The following is a 19,953-nucleotide window of genomic DNA, read 5'->3' as shown; positions in this document are numbered from 1 at the left end:
GATACATACTCGAAGATGCGTTCTTTTAAATAGATTGTAATGGTGCTACCAAGTAATTTCAAAGACACAGGCATTTCTGACATGCACATGTTGCAGCACAACCCCCTGTGCTCTGCTAAGGAGCACCAACCATGTTTCCCTCTTACCCACTTAGCTTTCTGAAAACTCTGAATTAAAATTGTTTCATTGCAGGTGACCTAGGTGCAACTGGCTTTCAGATGCACACATAACAGCAAATCACGTGGATTTCTGATGAGGGTACACTAACTTCCTAATGGATTTCTCCTCAAGCTCTCAACCCACTAAAAACGTAAGCCAGACAAACAACACTGTTTAAAAATATATCATGTCCAATTCCAAATGCCTGCTTTATTCATGAAGCACTTCAGTTTAAATGAAACACCCTTACATTTAGAGTACAAACGTGGACACCAGACCTGCCACTCCATTTCTTGCTCTTCGTTATTAGCAGATCTTCCTGAAGTACTCCCTCTTTCTGGAACCGTGGTTCAACACAACAGTGAATCCCATTTCAGGGTACCCAGTACTACGCCAAAACTAGATCAAAACCCCAAACAAACTCCAGAACAAAGCACTGCAGCGACAAGCTGCAGAGCATTCACCCAGTTCAAAATGCTGAACGCACCCAAAGGAGTAGCTCTGCCCTGCTGCAGCCAGCGCAGACTCCCTTTTTGTACTCTGGATACTGAATGAGAAACGTGTCTAACTCGGCCGAAGCCTGCATTAAGGGGTCGTACGGCAGATCTCAGACCCAGCATTACCAGTTGCGGAACTGGGGCTGAGATCACACTGTGCCCCAGCCTCCCTTCCCTTCCCCAGTTTCTCTGGGATTTAAATGCTTGCAGGGTGACATCAAAACCCCCGTGCCTGAGGTCATTTAATACAGCACCTTCCTGCTTAGTGTCACTGGAGAAGTCGCTCCCTTCAGCAGGGAGAAGTACCAAGCCCTGGCTCAGGGACTCGGGTGATTTATGAGCAACACGCCCGACGAGTGTGATTTCTTTGTTTAGACTGCGCTGCTCCCCAGCCCTTACCAACCAGAACGTAACAACAAGTGCTCTGGTTTTATGTTACCATAGTTCTGGATTAGCACAGTCGTAAATCAGGGCTGTGACCCATATTTTAATACCTTTTCTTCTCCCAGTTATTATGATTCGGTTATGATTTGAACAGCATGCCATTCCAACCAAGCTGTGACAAATACACTCTCCACACTGCACTTTATAATGTAAAAATCAATTTTTGCACCGAGCTTGTAAAATAAAGCCTAACATACATAAAAGAAACTGAACTTTCCCAAGATTGTTTTGATTCAACTGCTGATAGCACAACTTGCTATTCAAGTTCATATAGGTGCACACAATGCAAATGTGGAAAAAAAAAAATAAAGCAAAAGATTTTTCCTATTGCAACTTAGAATTTGAATGGAATATTAATTCAAATGGGCTACTAACCAAGTGATTCCCCCAACCCGCACAACAAGAAAGCGCTCAAGTCCATGTTAAACTTAAGCAAGTACATAAATCCTACAAGTTTCACAAGGGTAAAAGTGCGCACTGAAAATTAAGTCGGGAGTTTGCTGTTGCTTTTACAAACAGAAGAATGAAAATTCAAACAAAGATACCTGTCATTACAAAGTAACAAAGCTCTGACCACAATGACTGCCGACAAACAAAAGGTAGTTCAAATATCTAAATATTAGTGGAAAAATTCTGTCTATTGTACTAATACGGTATTATAAAAAAAAAAATTAATTACATTAAATTAAAATGTAACAATAACCTGGTAGATTGTATCACACTAGACTTTAGCAAAATGCTGTACAGTCTTTTTTAAAAGCCCTAAAATTGGCTTGCCTGGTAGGAGTACCACTCGGAGGAACAGTGGCTAAAGGGCTATAAACAAATAGATTGCAGCAGCACGAGGGAGGTGCTAGTGGATTGCTACAGGGACTGGTATTAGGATCAGTTTTATTTAACATCTTTATTAATGATCTGGAAGAACGGGTAAACAGCACATTAATTAAATTCACAGATTTCAATACAGCGAGAGGTGTTATAAACACGGCAGTAGGGAAAGAAATTATGCAAAAGGAGGTTAGGAATGCAGAAGTAAAAAAAACGGGATCCCTTCTGAAAAAATGCAGCCTAATACATTGGAGAAGAATTTAAAAATGTAAATAATCAGGGAGGGGAAGCAACCTGAAAACCGTTAAGCTAAAACAAAAGACCTTAGGGCAGCACTTGACAGCGCATTATGCATGAGCTCGCAACATGAACGGGGGGAAAAAGAATAAAATGATGCAGGCTACACACATGGATGTATCGCAAGACATCAAAGAGACAATGCGGTGCAAGTCCAGGCTTCCTGCAGAAGCAATAAACATAGAGTTGCCATACTAAATCAGTATTTCAACTAGCCAAGTGTCTCCACTCAACATACATTATGTTAGTGACATCCATGCAAAACACTGGCTTTTTGCTTCGCAGCCTCTTGTGAAGATTTAAATCAAAATAATATCTGGGAAATATGTATATAAAAAAAAATAAGAAAGAGCAAAAGAGGTAAACCTGGAAGGATTACAAAGACTGAATACATAATATAATAGAGACAGGAGCTGAAAGGCACAGGAATATATACATCAGGAAAGGAAAAGAAACCTTTAGGCTCATCAAATATGGTACAACTTGGATTTTTTAAAGAAATTAAATGAATATAGGAAGATTTAAGTGGAGTATCAATTACCTTTAGTAACACCTACCAAACTAAGGAACAATTTTGAAAGGAGTTAACTAGAACACCCTTTATTATTCATCAAAATTGAGCAAAACATTCAAAACTATAGCGCAGGAGACAACCCCGCAATGGCAGAATGACTCAATAGGTCTTTTCCATCTCTAGCTTCAATGATTCCATAAGAGACAATAAGCAGAGAGACAACCCTCTGCAAAATTAAATCACTGGGAATCAACCGGAGAATGAAAATTAAATCACAGGAAAGTATTTTCTTCTTTGTAAGCATTAGCATTAATCACATGCAAAAGTAAAATATTAGTTAATTTGATTCTCTGTGCCTTCCAGACTCCAGTCGAAATGAATCAATGCAGGAAGAGCGATTTCTCTGATAACTGGGAAATGATAAGGAAAAAAAAAATGTAGAAAGAGATGGTGAAAATGAAATGACCAAAAAAGGGACTATAGAAAACCATATTATGGGCTCTATTTCTTCTGAATCCCTAATAAGAATAACATAGGTGATACTTCACAATGGTGGCTTTTAGAGAGCCTTGCCCAAAAGGGCAAGACTTAGGAAGAAAAACACCTTCCGCGGTATAAACTATTACTAATTTGGTTGTTTAAATGACTGTTATCACTGCTCTGCGAGCCTGTGAAAAATGGCTTTATTATATGGCACCTTCAAACAGTGAGCCCGCTGTAATGCTGCAGGTCTGCCACAGGGAAAAGAGCAAGGTAACCTCGAATCCCAGCAGCCCCCCCTCAACTCACGCAAGAAAATAAGCAACGGGTGCGATGGATTTGCAAAGCCTGATGCATTTGGGGACCCGTTTGCCTTAATTGCTGTGAAACGGGTTACTGGGGTGCACGTAAGCTGCTCGTGCGGCTATTCATGCCAGGATCGTGTCAGCGATAAGACGCAACCGAAAGAATTACATCTGCACAGTGTCAGAGCAGGGAGGGAGGCAGAACGCTGGCACTTAACGCTGTTCGTTAGGCCACGAAAGGTCAAACCGGACAAAACATAGCCTAATGAAGCAGTTTGTATCGGGGGGGGGGGGGGGGTGAGGCAGCACAAAGCCTTTTAAATTAGCAGTTAAATCACGGCAAGAAGCGATAACGGAGCTGGGTCTTATCACAGCCAACAAGAATTCAGGTACGTACTTCACTGGAAGTTGAGACTGGTCCAGTTTTGCAAAGGGTGGTGATTTAAGCTCGCGTGCTAGTGAAACTGAGGCATGTGCTGTGGAAATAACAATAAAAAAAAGGACACGCATACGGTGAGAGAGCAGCACTGCAGTCGAGACAAACCCTACTGCCTCACTGCCGGGTTATTTTCCAGCCAACAACCCAAGCTCTTAGTTCAGTGACAGACATTCTTGATCTGACATGAAAATATGTAATAAACATAATGGAAACTTCAAAAAAAAAAAAAAAGAATCAAACCAAAGGGACAAAACAGAAAAAAATAACTAGGGGTCTGTTTTGTTTCTTCCAATACATTTTGAAAATAGATACTTTCCTCCTACAGGGAGGAAATAGTACATTTAATTGGAATCATAAATCATTAAGCTTTTATAGTTAGTAATATCTTATATAATGAAACTAGTTTCTCACCACATATACTGTTTATTGTTCAAATTTTACAGTAAGTTCTAATAATGGAAGTGTTACAGATCAGTTCAGCTTGCCATTTATATTCCGTCGGTTCCTTGGTGTTTTGTTTTTTCTTTTTTTTTTATGTGTGTGGTTTTAGGTTTTATTTTTTATTTTTTTTTTATTTTTTTTATTTTTTTTAATATCAGCATAAATCTGTCTGGCCTTCTACCTCCTCCAGAAAAACACAGGCTATTTTAAATGACTCTGAATATTAGGGGGCTAGAAGTATCTTTAATACTCTGTAAATGGAGTTGAAAACACAGCCTTCCTTCTGTAATCACAGCTGAAATTCCAGTTCTCACCTTTAAAGATGTGAGGTTCTTCTCATTCAAAAGGCACCTAGCAAGCCCTTCCGCTGTGCCAGGCTCCTTCCTGCAGCTGCCGCTCACCTCTCTAGCAACACGCAGCCACAAATGTCACCAACTTGAGCAATTTTCTATAGGACTGCAATTATTTTCCTCTTTCTGCTTTCCCCGTCCCACAGCAACACAATCAAGATGTAAAAACAAAGAAAGTGCAACAGACACATCGCTGATTTCATTGCCATTTAAGACAAGCCCGGCAGCTCTGCGCTGCGGGCTGATGAGGAAAGCACATTAAGCACTTGCAACAGAACATCCAAGTAGACCTGCTTTGCAGCCTGATTAATAGAAACAACCTCTAAGGACTAATCACAAGTCGAGCCCTGTTTTGTAGATTAATAGAACAAAGGCACGAGAGAATAGGGAAGGTTACAGGACTGGAATATAAATAAGCAAAGGTGTACACTCTGGGCAGTTTGACTGCTAGTAATTATCAGCTAACAGCACATCCTTACCACGAGGTCCCAGTCTTCTGTGCTAAAGCAGCTCACGTCCAGATGGACAATCTGCCTACGCATCTCTGAATGTCTTATCTCTATTTTAACTCCAAACTTTATGAAATCAAAGCAAAACCTTGCTCCCAAGCTAAGCATATTTTCTTCCCCTTTAAATCGCTGTTGAGGTTAGGTGATTACCAAGCTTGCAGGAGGTACACTTTTCAGTCACATACACACAGCTCAGCAAATCCCACGTGGGCATACAGTGGGACTCAAGCGCTGCTGCCACTGCAGCATGGCAGCAGATGCTCAGACCCTGCAAGGAGGCGTGCGGCTCCTGCCGCGCTGTTCTGGCCAGCAGATTTTGCTGGCCCTGAGCAGGATTCCACCTCGTGAAGGAAATGAACTCACGAGAAAAGTCCTACAAATAAACCTCTCTGAAAGGAGATGCAAGATAACTAATGCTACCATAAAACAAGAATTAGAAGTTATGCATTAACTGTACATAGCAGCTGTATAAATACCAGACAGAAAATGATGGAAAAGACTTCCACACCTCCGAGGAAAACAGTTTCTCTGCTTTTCAAAATATTCCATTGGATTGGCTCAGATAAAATTCAGTGATGAAAATGGCAACACCAAATGCCTGCTTCAGAGCTCCAGGTACCACTTTGCACTGTGAACTTCATGAAACACGTGGAAGCTGCTGTCCAAAACCCTGAATGACCTAAGTCCTTTTAACTACAGAGAGGACAGATTTCATCCTTTATGTTTCAAAGTATGTCTTCAAATACAGGAAGATTAAACAATACACTGAACTCTACTAGAGTGATTCATACTTATTTCCACATTTTCTAAGCCTTCCCAAAAGCTCAGCCTCTTCCCAAAAGCTATGTGCACATGAACACGAGCAATATCATTCCTGAACCTTATAAATCCAGGAGTTAATTAAAAAGGATCTTCAGGTCAGGCAACGGATGACATTCTTCCTTAAAGTGGTACTTTCCACATTTCTCAGCAAATACAAAACCTAAGTTTTATTCACAAGCAGAAGGAGACAAGCTTTTTAAACACTGGAAACAAAAAAAAAAAATTCAGATGCACAGAGTCCTGGATTACGGTGTATCGGGGCATTCCCTATTAAAAAGGGAAACACTTTAGGACTGCAGCTTTCAGGTTAATGCTCAGTTTGCCTTTTTCCTATGATTTCCTGCTATGGAGAATATGGAAGTGCCCTAAGCAGCCCAGATGGAACACCAAGAGAGGTGTTAAAGAGAACACCTTTCTTGTGGTTTCTTTTTATTACATTCCCAGTTTGGGAAACAAGATGCATTAAAATCTGTGCCAAGAAAAGCAGACTGAAAGATTCCTCCTTCCTTCTTACATAAAGCTTTTTTACATGAAGTCTGAGGCAATACACAAGCCATAAGTGTATTTGCAGGGTACAAACCTAAAGCCTTTCTCACCAGGGCAACAGCACAAATAGCAGCCTCTGTCAGTTAAGATACGCGGATTTTCGTGTGTACAGAAACAAGGAGGCTTTCTGAGGAACTGCAGCACACAACTTTCTGTCAGTCCTACCCGTCCAGAAACCCCTGCTGGAACACCAAAATGGAAGGCTCTCCGGGAGCAGAGGATAGCCAGGTTGGCAGGTGCACAGATACAATACTCAAGTACTCAGAACATTACTTGCAAAATAAAGGGCAAAGGACATTATGACACACTTGGCAGGTGATTTCACATCACTACTGGCTCATTTTCGAGGAAGTATTGTTTCCTTTGACAATGTAGATGTAGGCACAAGGTTCCCAAACATGACATGCAGATCAGGATGTCAGGCCACCAGCGAAGCACATGCATGAAAGGCTGCAGGTTTGTTCACAGAGATGGCTTTACCCAAAACACTAGAAGAGGAGGAAAAAAGAATGGAGTTTCTAGCTGCTAGCTCCCATTCCTTTTTGCCCCAGCATGCTGTGCACCCAGGCTGTACAATGGTGCCCCTGTTTGTGCCTGGTTACAGCATGCAAAGCAGCTCATCCTTGTGATGAGCAGGTACAGCCTACCTGCTGGAGCTACCTCAGGTGAGGCACTTGTGGATAACCCAGAGCTAACTGAGGAGGCAGCAAGCACCACACCATGGCAAGGCCTCCTGGAGACACACAGGGGAGGATGCTACTCAGCCACTTCCATCAAGGCATGGTGATACGTTGTCGTCACCTTCGTGCTTGTAACACCACTTAAGCCTTTTCCACGTGCACAAATACAAACAGTTCTCAGCCTTATAAAGATTTTAATGCTTAACTAGTAGAGTCCAAAATGCCAGCAACTCCCCTACCTTAGATAGACACAAGCCAAAAAACTGACAAGCACCTAAGCATTTTAGAGGTGATAAATACCCAGTGGTCTCATTGATTTCCAACTAAATCCATGAGTCTTGACCACTTGTGATTAGATGCCAAATCTATTCTACTGAAAGGACTCTCATGAAAATCTGATGAATGCAGTTGTCACTCCTGACCTTTACATCCACGCTCAGATTCACAATCAGTGTTCTCTTATTTGGAGTGCTCGTGCAATTTCTGCTTTATTTCATAGCCTCTGTGAATTCCATTAAATATTTTAAACTGGTTAAAGTTAGCATTCTGATCAATAAGTATTAGATAAATATGACCCAAATCATCTTCAAGATAGTCATGAGAAATCTTACCCTTCATTGGGAGCTAACAAAATCCAGTCACTTGCTACATGACTTATTTTTATTAAATCCACAACGCTATTTTTCAAACTTAGTTTCTCTTCTATTTCATTTTATCACTATCACATCATGTGAGTCTCATCATCGCCTCCATATGAAGCAACGTACATTCTTCTACACACTTTCCTCATATTGCTCCAGAATAGATGAACTATGAAGTGAGACTACACTTAACCATTTCACATACCTGATCCCTCCTTGAGACAGTGTGCAGGACAATGCAGGGCAAGACCTGCAAGACCTTCTGTCCACCCCTCAAACTCATTCATTTCAAATAATCTTTAAAATGCACTTGAATGTGTCCTCTGTATTTCCAATTACAACTTAATTCAGCAAATTTCCTACCCTTTATTTACATACGTAATTTCAATTTTATACAAACAATTATTTAACCAATCAATATATTTATAATATGTACGTATAAATTGGTTAAATAATGATAAATATTCATATTTAACCACTAACTACGAAGGTACTGACCCCCGTATGTCTCTTCTAACTCAGGGTCACAACTCCTGACTTAGCAAAGATTCACTCATCCAGTGCTTTTAAAGCAGCAGCATTGCTGACTAAACTCCCCACCAGAAGCTGTTTGGATCTGAATATCCTGCTGAAAATATATGTGCTTCCACGCACATCAGACTCAATGGGCCTCTCTCTCCCAGTGATACAGTCCCCCATGGCTTCCCCTGCAACAAAGTCTTGGTCTCCCACCTAGCTCCTTGCTGGGGTCCTGGTTTCTCAGGCTCACCAGCTCACTCTGCCCCCAAGTCCTCCGTCAGCCTCTCTGCCTCTCACTCAAAGCACTCTGCTGCTCTCCACTTCCTCGTGTTTAGGGTACACCACACAGGGGCAACGAAGGCAAGAAAGTAATGGGACCTGAAGCACACCATCCAGTGTGGAAACTGGGATGTAAACTCTGGTCTGATGTAATCCAGACACAGCCCGAGACACCCTCTTACTTTTCCAGTCTCCTATTGAGAAGGTGGCTGTCCTCAAGTCAGATAATCTTTCAGTCAGCCGTAACAGGTCGGTATTTTCAATTTTATCTGTCTTACCCCCTGTACTCACGCACCACAGAGGTATGGCACACATACAGGAAGAAAATCAAAATGTAAAAGTCATGAGGTGCGCAGAAGCCACCCAGGAGAATTTATTTAAGTAATCAACATGTGGTGCTGAGCCTCGCCTCACGAGGAACAAAGTAACCACACATTAGGGTTAACTCTCCCCTTCCCTCCTCTTTCCCCAGCTCCCATTCTTTAGAGTTTCTCCTCCCAGGGTTTGCTGTTTGCTGTTGAGCAAACCTTATTTTAATCTGTGAATAGGAGACCACCAGAATTAAGTAACCCCTGAGCAGCACAGGTGATGCTCATTGTGGCTCTTTGCTTTTTTTGTGTAGCACCTACTTAACTCCAGGAAAATGGTGCAGGAATTAGAGACATACAGCACATTATTGCCTCAATCATTTGCTTGGGAGTGCTCTAAGGGAGTTCAAATCCCTGCTTCCACACCAGGAAAAATGCAAAAGAGTTAGGAGAATCACCATTTTTGCCTGTTTAAGTGCCTAGACTTCCACCCACAAATAGATGCAGTTCATGTGTACTAGTAAATTCGTGTTTAAGTTGAGCCTGAATGAATAGTTATGACTTTATGACTTGTCCCAATAATGGGATGCAGATGGGATAATGTCCTAGTTCGCTAGGACAGGATAGCACTGGAGTATTAAAAATCACTTACGAGATAATATATTTCAAATTACAAACATTCCATTATTTCTTTAGAGAAAAAACTTTTAAAAAGTAAACAGAAAAAAAAAAATTCAACTTCAAGTAAATCTGATATCAAGCAGACTGAGGAAAAATCAGCAACATTCCCAACAAGGCAAAGAATGTAAACAAACCGCTGCACTCCTGGACCTGGGGGAACACATTCTTCGAACTTAAAATGAGAGGCTTGAAGGACAGATGCCAAGAAAAACGAAACAGAAGCCTGCACCTTAAACACAAGCATGCTACAGTGGTGGCGTGTTTGTTTAACACACAGACAGAGGACCAGAGGACTTCAGGTTTTGCCAATATTTTGCTCGGTTGCTGACTTCTCCTGAATAAATGCTGGAACTCATACAAAAACTGGTACATCACCAATTTTCTTTTCCAGTCTCCTCCTGGTTCCCTCGCTGCTAAAATAGCAATGAAGAACTTTATTGCTGAGTAGTCCAATTTCTGTTCCTCCTTTTTTTTTTTAGGCACAAGTTAATTGCCAGCTAAGATTATGAAATAAAAGAAATGAGATCCATTCTAGCCCATCAGTATGTCTGAATCCTATCATGTGAGTTGCCAATTGGTTTTCCAGTCCTCACACTCAATATCTGCTGTTAATTTGCTTGCTATTTCAAGAACTTGAAGACTGTCAGCAAAATCCATGATGCATTACGAAACTTATAATTGAAAAGAAAAAACAACATCTGATGCTTTTCTGACAGGATAAATACAAAGTCTGAAAACACTGATCAGAAGACGGGAGACGTACTAACTTGGAGCCACTCGGATTAAAATATAATTGCAAATGAAGCAAAGAAAGGAACTTTCTTATTATAGAAATAAGTTCAAACTTACACAAAATCTTTTGATGAAACCCACAAAATTTACAGTGTGCTAAAAAGAAAAAATCTCAAAAAAAATTATTTCTATAGCAGATGACTGAACCTCTCTACACTTCCTTAAGGTTGCATTATCTATGCCAATTAAAATTTTGCTTCTGAAAAAGAAGTTAAGGCACTTCCTCTAGAGTTACTAAAAAAAAAAAAAAAACCTTGAAAGCCTTGGCTTCTCAGAGGTGAACGATAGTGAGCTGTTTGTTCTTGACCTCTGGATCACCCTACAGATCAAATTCTTGGACATAGGAAAAACCCACCAGTATTCATTAAAAGCAACTGGGAGGCCAGCTTTGTGCTGCTGTTCTTGAGACCTGAGCAAGCTACAACCTGACAAATGTGCAGGATATTGCTGAACAATGCTGCTGTTCCTGTCAGAAGAGAAGAGCTTTATTCCCAGCTTCATTCAGGATGAAGTGATTTTAATCACAATGATGCAAATCACAGATTTTGAGTCATTATTTAAATAATCAATTTTAGTCTTTTACATTTGCACTTTTCAGTTATTTCCATAAAGTTGATTCAATTAACCATTAAAATACATTGATTTATATAAAATTAGCTTTTATATAAAACATTTTCACTCCTTAAAATGATTCATCTCTCTCTATGGTGATTTAAACAAATATATATGCTGAAAGCCTTTGGTCTTCAGTTTTATTTTTCATTCTGCTAGATATGGGTGTATTTTAGTAGCTAAAAACTAACGTACATGATTGCTTTACGAGATTACTTTATACTTATGACTGGTGACATTTTTCTGAAATTTTATGGAGAACAGGATTTAAAATCCATAAATAAACCTATCACCTCATTATTCATGAAATTATGTACCGTAAATTTCTAAGCACATAAAATGAAGATCATCAGAACACTTTCAACTTTTTCCTTTTAAACAAATCAAAAAAAAAGCTAGCTGTAGAGCAGAACAAAATAAAACAGAAAATATTCTCCCTGAACAATTGTTCCTGTCAAAATGTGGTTTAAACAAACTCTGCCTCCAGTTAACTGCAGCTCTCCAGTGGTTTGAACACTTTTAGAGCTTCATCTGAAAATAGACGTTGCTAGAATATTTGTATTCAAATGTCAATAGCATGCTACAGAAAATTCACCCCTCAACATGGATGAACAATTTCAAATATTACTTGAACACACAAAGTACATTTGAATTTAAAGAAGACTTGCATTAATTCACTTGCATATATTCAGTACCGCAAGGTCCGGTAAAAACAAATGATCTCCCCCTACCCTTTTAAAGACACGCTGATATGTGAGTTACACTTATATATAAAGACAGAGAGTCCTAGGATGTAGAAATTCATACATCCATTACTGTTTGTATTTTTGTCTCATTCAGTAACTAGCCTTAATCTCAAATTTCCAAAGGAGAAAAATGTTTCTATTGGAGCCCTGAAGAGTTTTGACTATCCAAAGTATAAACTATTCATCATTTTTCCACCAAACAAGTCAGATTCACCAGGCAAAGTCAGAAGAAAGACAAAGAAGGGAAATATTTTTGTTGATTGTTATCTGTAGACTACATGGAAGATCTTCCAATCCCCTGCTCAAGGTGTGAAAACATCAGTTAGATCTTCCTCTGAAAGTGAGCAGAGCCCAGGGTGTGACTCATGTCTCACCCTCACTCTTTTCTCTTCTAGGGGCTGTTGCTCTGTTTTCAACTCCCCTCCAGCTAATGCCATTTAATACTCACAGAACCATCAGGCTAAATTCAAATTTTCTGCTCCTTAGAGGCTGTTGATATGCACCACCGCACATTCCAATTGCAAATACACATGAATGCTCCCGTGTATTGTAAGTTATTTTCTACATACAAATTCTTCTAAATTGTAAGTTAGCAGGCACTACTTGAATTCTCTTAGGTCTTTAGAAAGCTTTCAGATGTACCATGAGCAATAACATGTAATGAATATGGACTGATATTTCTTTTCTGTAGTTACACTGAGTTGGCAATTTACATTTTCTAAATAGATAGATGACTTATAGCCAGTTTTCCCAGTCTTCTGGCAATTACTTCTTAGAAACCTCTGACAGGCTGAAGCCTCCAGAATCACAGCTGTTATTCTTGGTTTGATCCCCCTTTTTAAATTAAAACCAGTAGCTTTATCAGCAAATGAGAATTTTTTTTCCCTCTGGAAATACAGAAATGCACATAAATTGAACATGCCAACTTATCTCATTTTAGGGTTGGAGCATCTTCTGGGTTAACGACCACTGTTCCACATCTGTGACAGAACTAATTGGGGTAAGGAGGCCATAAATACACACAAACCCCCCACAAATTCTCTTCCTTTGGGGTAATCAGAAGATTTATTCTACTAGAGTGAGATGCAATTGGAAGGGAAGGAGAAAAAAATTAAGAGCGGTCAAACGCTTATCTGATCATTCTGTCTTAGTTTCCAGGCACAGATCAGATTTGGAACAGATTTTTCCAGTATCTAATGCGACTTTTTCTTCCTCTTGAGGACCAAGTAAAATCCTGGACACCAGCTTAATATTCATCTTCTCAGGGGTGAGGTGGCAGTGGTGGTGGGAACCACACAAATCGAGAGAAATGAAGATACTTATCTCTGTCCTCGGACTCGGATTACATATACTGATCTAAAAAGCTGTACTTAAACTGATAACCACAACTCCATTTCCCATCACCAGTTGCTTGAAAACATGCTTTGACAGCAGTTTGTCACAGCTGAACACAAAGGAAACATCTTTGACAAGAGAGTAGAAGTCTGCATTTGGTTGGAGCTCAACTTGCCGTTTCAGAAATCTAGCCGAATCTCCCATTGATCATAAATTGGAGAAATTCAGTTATTAATCAATAGATTATAAGGATGAATAATCAAGATTTGTCTTCCACAAGGTCACAATATATATGCCACTCATGGTTAAAATCAACTCTGATGGCTTGTCCCTTGGAATTTCATAAGAAACATTCTACATTCACATGTGTACCAGTGAAATGAAGGACTTCTCGACACAGCTGGATGAAAAGGGGAACTAATCACCATTATGAATTTTGGAAACCACAGAGGGCGGGGAGGGGGAAACTGCACTACATTTTGCCAGCACACATAAATGTAATCTGTCCCAACAGATTTTGAAAAGATGCCTACACACTGAAACCATTGGGTGCCTGCAGAATGCAAGCTCTCTGTCTCAAACATACATATGAAAGAAGCTGAACAAAATCTTAATCTCAGCAGGTAACCTTCCAGCCCACACAGCTACTCACAAATCTACCATACTCCAGAAGAACTTTTACAGGCCCTGATTTCTTCTGTGTGTTATGTATTATTATACTGAAAAAAGTAATATTTTTTTTTTTTTAACTTTGAAATGTCTTTTCAAGATGGTTTCTAACCTGAATTAAGACCATCTTTCCCAATCAGCTGATACTGCAGGACACAGAGGGTAGGCTGTTTAATTAGTTATTTTTTAGTTAAGCAAGCTGTCGGGCTGACTTAAAACTATTTTAAAGAAAGAATTTTAGATCAAGCTATATCGTTTTTCTAGATAGCACTAGTACACATGTACTAGTACAATTATCTAAAAAGTACTGTCAGAAGCATTAACATATGTGTATAAACTACCAAATACTGCAGGCTAAGTGAATGGTCAGGAGAGATGAGATGAAGGTAAGTATGAGAAAGGGGAAAAAAAAATTATGCCTGTATATGTTTGCTCCATTCTTTGGTTCAGACCCTGCCATTCCCCCTTCCTCTTCTTTCACCTGTAAAACAAGCCTGACATAAAAAATGTAAATTGTAAGCTTAAAATAAACCCTTTTTATAGGTGTGCATAAATTAGCATCCAATCACTTCAGCTGATAATTGAGAATGCCAAGTAACATAATGATCATCACGATCACTGAAGTTCAGTTTTCTGGTAGAGGCTCAAAGGACCTTGGTTATTGTTGTTAGTGTGAGAATTTAAAACGAGTGCTACTGAAGACTCCACAGAGAGATAACAGGCATTGCAATTTAACAACATATTGAGAAAACAAGGAATAGTCTCCTTAGTAAAACACTGGACAGCAATTTTCTTCCTGCATATACTTGGCTCAGGGGTGGAATGAAAACAAAACTAGCTCAAGATCACGTTATTTTAGCTTTACACACACGCAAAAAAAAAAAAAAAAGCCTCAAACTGATCAGAAATAGCACTTAAATCACCTGCTGCCTTGTACCTTGTGCTGTGTTGGTGATAAACGCCACCACACTAACCTATTAGAACAGTAGATACAAATATCTAAATAGCATACAACAGAACAGTGCTTCCTTCCCTAATACATATTACATATTAAGATGACACTGAAGTTAATCCACAAGCATTAAATGGATATTGAGTCCATAATTTAAGTGCGTTCAGCATGCAGAATACAGATAAGTTACAACTTTTTCTTTATTTTCACATACGTGGCTAAACACAGCATACTTATCCACACAAAAGAATGGCCATTTCTTCAGAGCTGGGAACAGCTGAGTTTGATACTATTCTGCAGGGCAATACAGCAAAGCAGCTTCAGGCATTTTCAGCAGGAATGATTCCTGCTGTGGTTTAAGTAATAAAGAGCAAAGAAAGTTTAAACTGAGACTTACCATGGGGCACCGTATATTCGGAATCCTTTAACTGTTACCTCTGAATCTTGTAAGTAAATACTATTTGTCAGGAGTGACTGAACATTGTCAAAGTCCTCTGGTTTCAATTTGGACACAGAAGGAAAGCGGTAGTAATCTTGTTTAACAAGGTCTGCCATGAATTCCTTATCAAATGTCAGTTCATGATTCCCAGCAATCACTATTTTATATTCATATGGCAGGTTTCCTGAAATAACAAAAAAAGGACTTAATTAGCACATTTTCCTCCCACACCAGCATTGCCGGCACAATAAGTAGACAGCTAGCAGTGACAGAATGAAATACCCAAAATCTGCGTGCATCTCCATGTTGAGCAGAAGCTATTAATGCTGCCTCCCTTCCACTGAATGAAACTGTTTTAAAATTTAACGTAACGACACAGAAATAAATGTCATAATAGTAATAATTCTGAACAATAATTCTGCATGTAGCGCAGAATTAAACAAAACAAGCTGGTAGGCACTGAACCACCTCCAAGCATGGCATAAACCATCAGTGTTCCCTTGCTTTCAGCTGATTATATGTTGGTTTATATTACCCTAAGCTGTGAATTACCACTGAATTCATGGGACTGGGTCAGTCAGCAGTGCTGAGCCCTAGCCCATGGAAGCGACCCGCAGTGATTTAACTGGGTGCTCTGTGGGTGGGTACAGCAGAGGTAGCAGCATGCCTCACCAGGATGCCTCACCAGCACATTGTGAGGACACCAGCTACAGGGCACTGAATCAGCTAGCTGGCACAGGTGTTTTTGAATTGTGCAGTTTTTTAGGTCAACGTGTATGGAACCCAAGCATTCAAAAGATGGCATTTATCCCCAGACCCAGTCTGTTCTTCAAAGCTCTGACTCATTTGAAATGGACTTTCACTTTATTATTATTCAGTTTATGGTAGTATCTCATTTCTGTAAAGAGTACATACATGGAAGAAACCATCGAACCCAAACAATTAAGACATAAGGTAGGAAAAAAGAAACATGGCTAGCACATTTATTTTGAGTTTCAGATATAAAGAGTACAGGCTTGATCACCTGAAGTCCATGCAACTATTTCCTGTGTTTGGAACGAGGCATGGATCAGGCCCACGGAGCCAGATTTTTTTTTGAGTTCAGAGACAGATTTTTCAAGCACTTGGTACCAACAACCAGTGCCAAATATTTCAATTAAACATATTGCGTATTGGGCTCCCTTAAAAATATGTTCCTCTACTATGGTGTCTTCATAGAAGTCAAGATCTTTTAAGAAATCTGTCTTACTGTGATTTGCCAAAAATCACATCCAAGTTTGCATCAAAGCTAAAACCAGGCTCACATCTCCCTTCTATTGCCATCACTGATTCTGTCTTGAACCAAGTTGTTCATTTTAGTGCACACTCCTAATAATCATTTAAAAAATAGTTTTTTCCCCACAAATATGCACAATACTTTACAATCAAATGGATAATACGTATAAAATATATCATTATATATATTCACTTCTTGTATTGCTCATGAGTCTTTGTTATTTACACAAACCATGAAAGCAACAACTGACACACTGTAATGGTTAATGCTGTTAGCCCGGATGCTCACACGTATATATACATGCAGATGTTTAATGTCCACTGGTTCAGAAATAAAGCACAGGTCCTCAAAACATACATGGGTACATCTTCCAGATCTGGAACTTCCAGCATGCACCCCCAAGGGACACAGAATTGTAAGTTAGGTATTTCTCATGAATACTGTTCTCCTACTAAACAGACAGAGCTTTACTAGTTCAAAACTTGTTTTAAACAGCTTCCAAAGGTGTTTTCTCTTTGTTTTAAACAGTAAGTGTTAAACTAAACCCGTAAACATCTACAGCAAGATTAACTTTCCCCCAAATAAGGCTTATAGGGAATCAGCCAAAGCTCTCTGCTTGTCAGTATTTACAGCAGAGAAACAGGAATTATACAAGATACATAGGCACTGTCTGCATGAAATAAATTAATTCTGGATAGAATAACAAACAGTTATATATCCCCTGGGGAAAAACAAAAACAAAAAAATCATAGATTCCTCACACCTGAACTAAATGCAGTTAATACATATCCATAATTCCCTGAACTGCTGCATTAGATTAAAAACTGGGGGAGACACGGTAAATGTTCCTCTACAGATTATACCTGACTCCTTTCTCTCTTCCCTTCCCCATCTCTGCTACTTGCTCCTCTGCAATTAATTTTTATTTGAATACTAGAAGTGCTAAAAATTCCTGCTCTTTGACACTCCTGGGCACAAGGTAAAATTGCTATTTTCTCCTCTCTCAGGAAACACAAAGACACCAGTGGCATGAAATCTGATATACTTGTCATACCTATCAATCCCCCAAAACAAGAAAGATGTGATTAAATTCTCAGAGCAGTAGGATGGAAAAGTTAAATTCAGGTTTCTGCTAAGTTATTAACATTTACCATGATAGCAGAGAAAAATTCCCATCTTACTAGATGAATGCCCAGGTTTTACACTTTCTCCAACTTATTTTGATAGGAGATCTGAAAATCAGCACATCTTGCAGATATTATGTCCAATTAAATCTGGAACGTTTTGTTTGAAGTGAATGCTTTTTATCTTGACTTGTTGAAAAACAAGGCTTACTTTAAAGACACATAGGACACACACATAAAAAAAACAAACGAGTAGTGGGATTAATGATTGTTAAAACGTACAAATGTAATATTATACATGTTATATAAGCAACTGAAATCACTAAGGAAAAATCTAACAGTAATTACTTCAATTAATGTCAAGAAAGCCATTAATTTTACTGAGACTAAGGAGACGCTCCGCTTGGTCAGTCCTTGAGCCCGGTAACGCCTCAAGGCCCAGGTCTAGGCCTCAGGCACCAGGCGTAACCAGGGAGCTCAAGACTAGGCCTCTCTCCAGGATCAACACCAGGGACTGAGAAACAGGGCTAAATGGGTGCCTGAGGAGAAATCCTACAGGGACCACAATTCATCAATATCTGCCTGCAAGCTCTAGCTTAGTAGTTCTGCACACCGAAGAGCAACCAGTGCAGGCTGGGGCTGCATTCACCGTAGTCCCGAGTCCCCCCTGAAGGGGCAAGGCAAGATGCGCTTCACTCCCTAGCTGTACACACAGTGTTATTTACCACAGCATGGGCACAGAGTTCTCACCTGGCACCCCCGCTTAGTTCCCTGATTTTATTACCAGCCACATTTTGCACTTTTTCTGGAGGCAAAAACAACCAAAGTTGCATTGTGAGCTAGCGATGAGGAACATGCCTCATAAAAATGCCAACACACCAAAAGCCAGGCCCAAGCTAAGGAGAGCAGCCAGAGGAAGTCTCATCCATTTCTTTCCTCTTCCCTGAGGAAAGACTATATAGCACTAATCATGGTAATAAATTACCTGCAATCAGATTAGCTATTTGTTCATCACATTCAGGTTTTGCCTTCCTGAAAGGCCCTGGCGGCAGCGCACAACATTCATCCTCTCTGATATAATTTATGAAATACTTCGGTGTCTTTTACTTTGGCAATTTTGCCCTTTGTCTATAATCTGCTGACCTTTTGTGCTTTTTATGGAAGCATAACAGTCACACAACAAATCTCCTACTCCATGATATTTTAGTTTTCATCTTGGCCAGATTAATCTCTATCTACTTCCATTCCGTCAGTTCAGAGAGCCACTGTACCACAATACACAAGTTGGAAGCAATTTTCTTCACTAAATTTCTGTTAGCTACATTTGGTCTTTATTAAACTACTTTCCTATCTACCAGGTTTTCTATCACATTTCAGTAATATTATTCATTCCAATTTATACCATGATTCTGAGAAAGAGAAGAATAACTTCTCAAGCTAGGAGGAGTTTGATGTGTTCACTAGGACAAACACTTCAGAAACTCCAAATATCAATTCACAAAGTAATAGCTAAATTTAAATTAAACATACTTAACTGTTTTCCAGATGAAATCAAAAGGCTAACATCACAGCTTCTAAAAATGATTAGAGCACTAAGTCTGTGAAGCAGAGTCACTTATACAGAAGTACTTGAAATCTTAACAGGTATAAAATACATATATGTGCACATGCACATACACGTGGTGTTTATCTTCAGTATATGTTAATATTTTTTTGGCCAAGATGTCAGTTAATATCTGCCCTCAGCAGGAGTATAGCAAGGACAGAAGGTGGTAGTTGATTAAGAAAATGTCGCAGCTAGACAAGTTGTCCTGAAGGACAAAAAGTGAATATCACTCTTGCTCCAAAAAGAACAAAGATAGGTAACTGCAAATCATTTGGAAGAAAAAGAAAAAAAAAAAAAGTAATTTATAGTCAACACATTAATCTGGCAGCCTCAGAAGATTTCTGTAACTTTTCTGTTTGTCAGTCAACTGTCAAGTTAGAGTCCCACATAGCAATACTTTCTTCCATCTGATCCACAAGCCTTCGTTCTCACTCCTCTGCCAAGCCCCTTTGCCAGCACGATTTGGTGGCCACAGAGCACAGTGGATCAGGAAACCAACCCCGCTGAAAACCGATGCAGCAAATAAGGAACAAGACTGTATATGCACGTGCTAGTAAGGCAGGACAGGACTTCTTTCACTGGCAGCAATGATGTATAGCACTTTAAAGCAGAAGCTGAAAGGACTGACTTCAAATACAAAAATTACATTGTTGTTTTTTATTT

The 19,953-nt window shown here is 39.5% G+C and overlaps 1 protein-coding gene across 2 annotated transcripts in view; it reads right to left on the bottom strand.

The window, feature by feature from the left end:
- MPPED2 (metallophosphoesterase domain containing 2) overlaps positions 1 to 19,953 on the bottom strand; it is a 98,648-nt gene that overhangs the window by 27,181 nt on the left and 51,514 nt on the right. For both annotated transcript variants that reach the window (XM_084287636.1, XM_084287637.1), the window contains exon 4: positions 15,243 to 15,468. In XM_084287636.1, coding sequence (XP_084143762.1) covers positions 15,243 to 15,468 — 226 coding nt within the window. The remainder of the gene's footprint in view (positions 1 to 15,242; positions 15,469 to 19,953) is intronic.

Source organism: Netta rufina (assembly GCF_964035555.1).
Source record: "Netta rufina genome assembly, chromosome: 5".
NCBI classification, from domain to species: Eukaryota; Metazoa; Chordata; class Aves; order Anseriformes; family Anatidae; genus Netta; species Netta rufina.
The sequence above is the reverse complement of the archived record's forward strand: the minus strand, read 5'-3'. Positions and strand labels throughout refer to the sequence as shown.